The sequence below is a fragment of the Salmo salar genome, unplaced genomic scaffold (assembly GCF_965601325.2).
Source record: "Salmo salar unplaced genomic scaffold, fSalSal1 ptg000206l, whole genome shotgun sequence".
Lineage (NCBI taxonomy): Eukaryota > Metazoa > Chordata > Actinopteri > Salmoniformes > Salmonidae > Salmo > Salmo salar.
In genome coordinates this window covers 2,355,001-2,365,000 of record NW_027675329.1, presented here as the reverse complement: position 1 = coordinate 2,365,000, position 10,000 = coordinate 2,355,001, and the positions used below count along the sequence as shown (strand labels likewise).

Sequence of the window (10,000 nt, the reverse complement as noted above, 5' to 3'; positions counted from 1 at the left end):
GTGACAGTATATAATGTCACCTTTTATTTGAGGTTATTTTAATACATATCTGTTTTAACATTTAGAAAATGAAAAGCACTTTATGTATCTAGTCCCCCTATTTAAAGAAGTCATATGTTTTCTGACTAATTCACTCATAGTGTATTAAAGTAGTCAAAAGTTTAGTATTTGGTCCGATATTCCTTGAATGCAGCGACTACATCAAGTCTGTGTCACGCCCTGACCTTAGAGATCCTTTTATGTCTCTATTTTGGTTGGTCAGGGTGTGGGTTGGGGTGGGCATTCTATGTCCCTTTTTCTATGTTTGGTATTTCTTTGTTTTGGCCGGGTATGGCTCTCAATCAGGGACAGCTGTATATCGTTGTTGCTGATTGGGAGCCATACTTAGGCAGCCTGTTTTCCTTTGGGTTTTGTGGGTAGATGTTATTTTCTGTTTAGTTAATGTTCCTGACAGAACTGTTTAGCTGTTGCACTTTATTTTTTTGTTCATTCAAATAAGTTTCATGATGAGCACTAAACATGCTGCGCCTTGGTCCAATCCTTACGACACCCGTTACAGCCTGTGACTCAAACTCGTTGGTTACAATGCAGTTTGTTTTGGTTGTGTTTTGGGTTATATTTTGCTCATCAATAAAATGGTGGATGATGACTGGAGTAATTTTCTGTCTAAGTGATTTGGTAACATGTTTCTAAACACTACTAAATTAATCCTGATGATATCATGATTAAGAAAAATCATGAATGAATCATGAATAATAATGAGTGTGAAAGTTACAGAGGCTACAACAAAACACGCTAACCTCTCACCATTACCAATAACAGAGGCTACAACAAAACATGCTAACCTCTCACCATTACCAATAACAGAGGATACAACAAAACATGCTAACCTCACCATTACCAATAACAGAGGATACAACAAAACATGCTAACCTCTCACCATTACCAATAACAGAGGCTACAACAAAACATGCTAACCTCTCACCATTACCAATGTATTTATTTATAAGCACCTCACATTGTGGTTACTCACTACTTGGTGGATATTCCCTCAGCGAAGTATGGCAGTTCCATGCTGGTTTCCTCACCAAGTCCAAGGCAAGCACAGCTACCCATGCAGACAGTACTCCTTAGCCGTAACCGATATCCCCATGGCAACACGAACTCTTTAAGCTTCCCAAGCAATTATCTCCCGGTGTGACACGATGCTAGGCTAACCTCAATGCTGGCTAATACCTCCACAACGAGACGGTAGATTCAGTCTTTACTAAGTTTTAACTAAATTATAACAACTCTTTTATTAAATAAAACATGTATTTCCCTTAATGTCTTAGTAGCTATGGGTTTTGTTGTAGTTCTGTCGTCTTCTTTTATAATTTTTCTTCACCAACCGTCCTGAGGTAAAACGTCCATCGTTTCATCAACGTCTTTTTCCCTCCCGTTAACCAGGTCAACTCCCATTGGCCACAACTTAACAAGCGACCTTATTGGTCAAAACTTAAACTTCAAAGTAAAACAAACTATTCACTTATACATTAAATAAATATTTCTTCAAAAAGCATAATGCATTAACAACATTACAGTTTAGGAGCAATTCAATCATCTTTTAAATATAATACCAATTAATTATAACAAATAAACTCAATACTTGGTTCAAACAAGGGTATTACACAAACATACAGTCAATAATACAGTAGAAAAATAAGTCTATATACAATGTGAGCAAATTAAGTGAAATAAGGGAGGTAAAGGCAAAAAAAGGCCATGGTGGCAAAGTAAATACAATATAGCAAGTAAAACACTGGAATGGTAGATATGCAGTGGAAGAAAGTGCAAAGTAGAAATAATGGGGTGCAAAGGAGCTAAATAAATAAATAAATAAATACAGTAGGGGAAGAAGTAGTTGGGCTAAGTTATAGATGGGCTATGTACAGGTGCAGTAATCTGTGAGCTGCTCTGACAGCTGGTGCTTAAAGCTAGTGAGGGAGATAAGTGTTTCCAGTTTTAGAGATTTTTGTAGTTCGTTCCAGTCATTGGCAGCAGAGAACTGGAAGAAGTGGCGGCCAAAGGAGGTGTTGGCTTTGGGGGTGACCAGAGAGATATACCTGCTGGAGCGCGTGCTACAGGTGGGTGCTGCTATGATGACCAGTGAGCTGAGATAAGGGGGGACTTTACCTAGCAGGGTCTTGTAGATGACCTGGAGCCAGTGGGTTTGGCGACGAGTATGAAGCGAGGGTCAACCAACGAGAGCGTACAGGTCGCAGTGGTGGGTAGTATATGGGGCTTTGGTGACAAAACGAATGGCACTGTGATAGACTGCATCCAATTTATTGAGTAGGGTATTGGAGGCTATTTTGTAAATGACATCGCAGAAGTCGAGGATCGGTAGGATGGTCAGTTTTATAAGGGTATGTTTGGCAGCATGAGTGAAGGATGCTATGTTGCGAAATAGGAAGCCAATTCTAGATTTATTTTTGGATTGGAGATGCTTATAGTGAGTCTGGAAGGAGAGTTTACAGTCTAACCAGACACCTAGGTATTTGTAGTTGTCCACATATTCTAAGTCAGAACCGTCCAGAGTAGTGATGCTGGACAGGCGTGCAGGTGCAGGCAGCGATCGGTTGAAGAGCATGCATTTAGTTTTACTTGTATTTAAGAGCAGTTGGTGGCCACGGAAGGAGAGCTGTATGGCATTGAAGCTCGTCTAGAGGTTAGTTAACACCGTGTCCAAAGAAGGGCCAGAAGTATACAGAATAACACCAATAACAAAGGGGGTCTGATCTTTGTGCCTCTGTAAATTTCTCATTATTCACGATTCATTCATGATTATTCATAATCATGGTAGCATCCACATGAATGTAGAAGTGTTCAGAAACATCTTCTATTCTTACTGACAATACAAGTAAAGTGACTCCAAAATGACAGGACATTATTCACCAATCAGTTTCTATTTGGAAAAACATCATCCAAAACACAACCAAAACAAACTGAAAAATGAATTCAACAAGTTTGTAGAATCACAAGCTTGATGTAATCACTGCAGGCATGGAACATGGGACTAAATACTAAACTTATGACTACTTTAATACAATATAAGTGAATTTGTCCAAATAATTAAGACTTCTTCAAATGGGAGAACTACGTACAGAAAGTGCTTTAATTTCTAAATGGTAAAACAGATATGTATGAAAATACCCTCAAATAAAAGGTGACATTCTGTACTGTCACCTAATATGAAACATCTCAAATCCAAAAGGCTGGAGCATAGCACCACATTTAAAACTGTAAGCTTCACTGTCCAAACACATATGGTGTGGACTATGTGTGTCTGGTAAACACATGTGGATCTGGTGAACAGTTATCACTTGTTGACCAACTACAGGAATACTGACCTCAGAGTCTCCAGTTTACAGTGGGGATTCCCCAGTCCAGCAGAGAGCAGCTTCACTCCTGAATCCTTCAGGTCATTGTTACTCAGGTCCAGCTCTCTCAGGTGTGAGGGGTTTGACCTCAGAGCTGAGACCAGAGAAGCACAGCCTTCCTCTGTGACTAGACAGCCTGACAGCCTGCAAAGAGTCAAATCAAATTAAAATCACACTGCTATGCTTTGGTGGTGAAAATAGTGGCAGTATAATTTTTCAACATTTTTCAGATATCAGTGTCCTGAAACCTGCCATATCTATTCGTAAATTAATGTATCATCATTAAAAATGACAAATGATCAAAGTATTGCCTGCAGATAGAAACATGTATAGTACAAATATTTGAGTAGACTGCCCAGACCAGTTTAAAATCAATATCAGTCAAAAGACAGACAGTGAGGTATCAGATTTAGATTGTATTGAGTATACAGTCCACACATATCTATTTTGACAGTGAAGATAACATTTTAAATGTGGCTCTGTACTCCAACATTTTGGATTTCAGATCAAATGTTTCATATGAGGTGACAGTATATAATGTCACCTTTTATTTGAGGGTATTTTAATACATACAGTTGAAGTCAGAAGTTTACATACACCTTAGCCAAATACATTTAAACTCCATTTTTACAATTCCTGACATTTAATCCTAGTAAAAGTCCCCTGTCTTAAGTCAGTTAGGATCACCACTTTATTTTAAGAATGTGAAATGTTAGAATAATAGTAGAGAGAATGATTAATTTCCGCTTTTATTTCTTTCATCACATTCCCAGTGGGTCAGAAGTTTACATACACTCAATTAGTATTTGGTAGCATTGCCTTTAAATGGTTTAACTTGGGTTAAACGTTTCGGGTAGCCTTCTACAAGCTTCCCACAATAAGTTGGGTGAATTTTGGCCCATTCCTCCTGAAAGAGCTGGTGTAACTGAGTCAGGTTTGTAGGCCTCTTGCTCGCACACGCTTTTTCAGTTCTGCCCACAAATTTTCTATAGGATTGAGGTCAAGGTTTTGTGATGGCCACTCCAATACCTTGACTTTGTTGTCCTTAATCCATTTTGCCACAACTTTGGAAGTATGCTTGGGGTCATTGTCCATTTGGAAGACCCATTTGTGACCAAGCTTTAACTTCCTGACTGATGTCTCGAGATGTTGCTTCAATATATCCACAATTTTCCTGCCTCATGATGCCATCTATTTTGTGAAGTGCGCCAGTCCCTCCTGCAGCAAAGCACCCCCACAACATGATGCTGCCACCGCCGTGCTTCACAGTTGGGATGGTATGATGGCTGTGTGGTCCCATGGTGTTTAGACTTGCGTACTATTGATTTAACGTGTTACCTTCAGGCGTTTGGAAATTGCTCCCAAGGATGAAGCAGACTTGTGGAGGTCTACAATTTTTTTTCTGAGATTTTGGCTGATTCCTTTTCATTTTCCCATGATGTCAAGCAAAGAGGCACTGAGTTTGAAGGTAGGCCTTGAAATACATCCAAATTATGTCAATTAGTCTATCAGATGCTTCTAAAGCCATGACATAATTTTCTGGAATTTTCCAAGCTGTTTAAAGGCACAGTCAACTTAGTGTATGTAAACTTCTGACCCACTGGAATTGTGATACAGTGAATTATAAGTGAAATAATCTGTCTGTAATCAATTGTTTCAAAAATTACTTGTGTCATGCACAAAGTAGATGTCCTAAACGACTTGCCAAAACTATATAGTTTGTTAACAAGAAATTTGTGGAGAGGTTCAAAAACACGTTTTAATAACTCCAACCTAAGTGTATGTACACTTCCGACTTCAACTGTATGTGATTGACGATTAAAAATTAAATTCTGATGATGCCATGATTAAGAAAAATCATGAATAAATCATGAATCAGAATGAGTGAGAAAGTTACAGAGGCCACAACAGAACATGCTAACCTCTCACCATTACCAATAACAGAGGCTACAACAAAACATGCTAACCTCTCACCATTACCAATACCAGAGGCTACAACAAAACATGCTAACCTCTCACCATTACCAATAACAGAGGATACAACAAAACATGCTAACCTCTCACCATTACCAATAACAGAGGATACAACAAAACATGCTAACCTCTCACCATTACCAATAACAGAGTCTACAACAAAACAGCTAACCTCTCACCATTACCAATAACAGAGGCTACAACAAAACATGCTAACCTCTCACTATTACCAATAACAGAGGCTACAACAAAACATGCTAACCTCTCACCATTACCAATAACAGAGGATACAACAAAACATGCTAACCTCTCACCATTACCAATAACAGAGGCTACAACAAAACATGCTAACCTCTCACCATTACCAATAACAGAGGCTACAACAAAACATGCTAACCTCTCACCATTACCAATAACAGAGGCTACAACAAAACATGCTAACCTCTCACCATTACCAATAACAGAGGATACAACAAAACATGCTAACCTCTCACAATTACCAATAACAGAGGGGGTTTGATCTTTGTTAGTAGAATCACAAGCTTGATGTAATCACTGCAGGTGTCAGGAATCCCGCTTCCTGAGTCTGTTTCTGCCTGAGCTGACTGTTTTCTGTTTGGAGTCTAAGGGTGCGTTCAGAAACCTATCTGGTTGCTAGGCAACGAAGTTAGGCGGGAGATCTAGTGATATTATTACCCTGTCTGGTTGCCAGGCGACGAAGTTAGGCGGGAGATCTAGTGATTACCCTACACCCCCATCTCATCAACCTTCTGCACACCTGGTCCTGATCATCACCTCTTCATAAGCCCTGAGCTGACATCCATTCCCTGCTGGATCGTTAGCAACGAACAGCCTCATGTTTCCTGAGCTAGTCTTGTTGTTTTGTTCTTGTTACTGGTTACTCCCCCCCCCGTTTACTCTGTCTACAGTCATCCTCCCGGAACATTCAACTCCCTTGCCTGGCCGTCGGTGGATACAGTGACGTCATTGAATCCTCCCATCTACTCTCATCAACTCACCTCCGCTTCGTCTCCTGGATCACTCAAATTACACATCAAGACTACCAATAAATACTCACCTTCATTTTACTCACCTTGTCCTGGTCTGCTTCTGGGTTCTGTCTTAGAGAAACGTGACAGCAGGCATGGAATATGGGACAACATGCTAAACTTATGACTACTTTAATACACTATAAGTAATATGTCCGAATAATTACGACTTTTTCAAATGGGAGAACTACATGCATAAAGTACTTTCATATCTGATAATACTGACCTCAGAGTCTCCAGTTTACAGTGGGGATTCCCCAGTACAGCAGAGAGCAGCTTCACTCCTGAATCCTTCAGGTCATTGTTACTCAGGTCCAGCTCTCTCAGGTGTGAGGGGTTTGACCTCAGAGCTGAGACCAGAGAATCACAGCCTTCCTCTGTGACTCCACAGCCTGACAGCCTGCAAAGAGTCTAATCATATTAAAACCACACGGCTATTCTTTGGAGACAAAGAGATCATGACTTCAAACACATTGTTAATTTAGTGTAGAAGGACAATGGCAGATGCATTTGGTTAATTCTCCCAAACAACATATAGATTCTTCTTCTGTCTCCTAGAATTGTATGGTCATATTGTTATACTATACTAATGTGAAAATCAATGCATTTATTCAATGTTTTCAATATAATATTATACACATATTATAATGCATATTTTTCTTTAACCTGAATATTTCTTCCTGATGAATACTTCTTATATGTCATTTTATGTACTCACAGAACAGCTCTGGAGGCTTTGACCACTGGCAGCATGCTCAGAAGACCTTTCTCTGATCTGGAGTATTTCTTCAGGTCAAACACATCCAGCTCCTTTTCTGAAGTCAGCAACACAAAGACCAGAGCTGACCACTGTGCAGGTGACAGGTTGGGTTTTGAGACACTTCCTGAGCTCAGGTAGCTTTGGATCTCCTCCACTAGAGAATGGTCATTCAGTTCATTCAGACAGTGGAACAGATTGATGCTCCTCTCTGGAGAGAGATTCTCCCTGATCTTCTCCTTGATGTACTTGACTGTTTTTTCATGGGTCTTTGAGCTACTTCTTGTCTTTGTCAGTAGACCTCGTAAGTGCTTCTGATTGGACTTCAGTGAGAGTCCCAGAAGGAAGCGGAGGAACAGGTCCAGGTTTCCCGTCTCACTGTGTAAGGCTTTATCCACAGCACTTTTGTAGAAAGAAACTTCAGACTTGTCTCTGAACAGCGCAGAAAGGTTCCTGGACGTTGATTGCGGTTCGGCCATTAGATTCTCATTGTTGTTGATGAATGAGAGGAACACATATACAGCAGCCAGAAACTCCTGAATGCTCAGATGAACGAAGCAGTACACCTTGTCCTGGTACAGCGAAAATTCCTCTTTAAAGAGCTGTGTGCACAATCCTGAGTACACCGAGGCTTCATTGACATCAATGCCAGCCTCTTTCAGGTCTTCTTCATAGAAAATCAGATTGCCATTCACAAGCTGTTGAAAAGCCAGTTTTCCCAGTGACAGAATGCTCTCTTTATTCCAGTGTGGACCTGTCTCTTCTTTCCCAAGATACTTTTCATTCTTCTGTTTGGTATGAAACACCACAAGGTGTGTGTACATCTCAGTCAGAGTCTTGGGCATCTCTTCTCTCTTAAGTTTCAGCAGGTTTTCAAGGACTGTTGCAGAAATCCAACAGAAGACTGGAATGTGGCACATGATGTGGAGGCTCCTTGATGTCTTTATGTGTGAGATGATTCTGTTGGCCAGGTCCTCATCGCTGAATCTCTTCCTGAAGTACTCCTCCTTCTGTGGGTCATTGAACCCTCGTACCTCTGTCACCTGGTCAACACACTCTGAAGGGATCCTATTGGCTGCTGCAGGTCGGGTAGTTATCCAGAGGAGAGCAGAGGGAAGCAGATTTCCCTTGATGAGATTTGTCAGCAGAACATCCACTGAGGTTGACTCTGTGACGTCACAACAGATCTCGTTCTTCTGGAAGTCTAGGGGCAGTCGGCACTCATCCAGACCATCAAAGATGAACAGAACTTTGTACTTGTTGTAGTTGGAGATTCTTGATTGTTTGGTTTCCATTGAGAAGTGATTAAGAAGTTCAATGAAAGTGTGTTTGTCCTCTTTCATCAAATTCAGCTCCCGAAAAGGGAATGAAAACACAAATTGAACATCCTGATTTGCTTTTCCTTCAGCCCAGTCCAGAATGAACTTCTGCACAGAGACTGTTTTTCCAATGCCAGCGACTCCCTTTGTCAGCACAGTTCTGATAAGTTTGTCTTGTCCAGTTAAGGGTTTGAAGATGTCGTTACATTTGACTGCAGTCTCTGGTCTTGCTTGTTTCCTGGTTGTTGTCTCAATCTGTCTCAGCTCATGTTCATTATTGACCTCTCCTGTTCCACCCTCTGTGATGTAGAGCTCTGTGTAGATCTTATTGAGAAGTGTTGGGTTTCCTTGTTTAGCGATCCCCTCAAATACACATTGAAACTTCTTCTTTAGATTAGATTTGAGTTCACGTTGGCAAATCACAGCAAGCTCATCTGAATGAAGAAATAGCACAGAGGATATTAATATTACGTCTGTTTTAATGCCTACAGTATTGTAGGACTGTTATAACATTTTAAATTATAATCATTTATTCTCTTAACTGACTGTTTAAATGTTTTCATAATGCATTACAGACTGGTGTGACTGATAATGTAATTATTGGTATTATTGATGGTATTATTAATGTTGTCTCTCTGTCTCTGTCTCTCTCTCTAAATTAATCAACACAACACATCCCTTCTGCTACTTGATGAGGTCACTAGGTGTTGTGTTAAGGCTGCTACAATATCATTGAGTTACTCAGCTACTTTAGCTGTACTTTAGCTACAGCTTTTAAATGTTATAAAACAGCATTCAACATGAGGCAGACAGATCTTACATTTCTCCAGTGTGTCAGCAAGCTCCTTCTGGTTCATTTTCCTCAGGACGTGCAGTGTGATCTTCAGAGCCCCCTCTCTGGCACTGCTCTCCTGCTTCTCATCTTCAGCATCCACCACTTCCTCATCCTGCTTCTGACTCTCAAAGCCTTCTGGGAGTTCTGGACTAAGAATCCTCTTGAACATCTTCAGCTCGTTCTTCACAAATGTCATCATTTTCTCTTCAAGCAACTAAAATAAATCAAGTAAATAAGTTAAGCAAGAGAAGAAATGCTTTCTCATTAACACAATAATGAATAATTGACAGATCAACTTTACTTGAGGTAAACAAAAACAAATGTTCATAACAGGATCACATACACTGAATATGGAGGCCAGGTCTGTTTGATGACTCTGGGAAGACTGACCACTGAGAATCTCTGACTCTGATCTCTCCTGTTGGTTTCTGTGGACAAAACATGAGATTACACACACACACACAAACACACACACACACACACACACACACACACACACACACACACACACAACACACACACACACACACACACACACACACACACACACACACACACACACACACACACACACACACACACACACACACACTGTTTTAGGACTATGAAAATGGACTAAAGGATGAGCCTATGGATTATGAAAA

At 40.3% G+C, this 10,000-nt stretch overlaps 1 protein-coding gene across 1 annotated transcript; it reads right to left on the bottom strand.

The window, feature by feature from the left end:
• Positions 1-7,159: 7,159 nt before the first annotated feature.
• On the bottom strand, positions 7,160-9,829 carry LOC145867097 (NLR family CARD domain-containing protein 3-like). Its single transcript, XM_082971143.1, has 2 exons — positions 9,700-9,829; positions 7,160-9,570 (listed from the first exon to the last, which is right to left on the bottom strand). Exon 2 carries the CDS (start codon positions 8,543-8,545, stop codon positions 7,160-7,162), a length of 1,386 nt encoding a protein of 461 aa, XP_082827269.1. The 5' UTR covers positions 8,546-9,570; positions 9,700-9,829.
• Between the last annotated feature and the right edge of the window lie 171 nt (positions 9,830-10,000).

Coding starts and splice junctions, on each gene's coding strand:
- LOC145867097 (XM_082971143.1), bottom strand. CDS start 8,545: ATGAAAGAGGACAAACACACTTTCATTGAACTTCTTAATCACTTCTCA.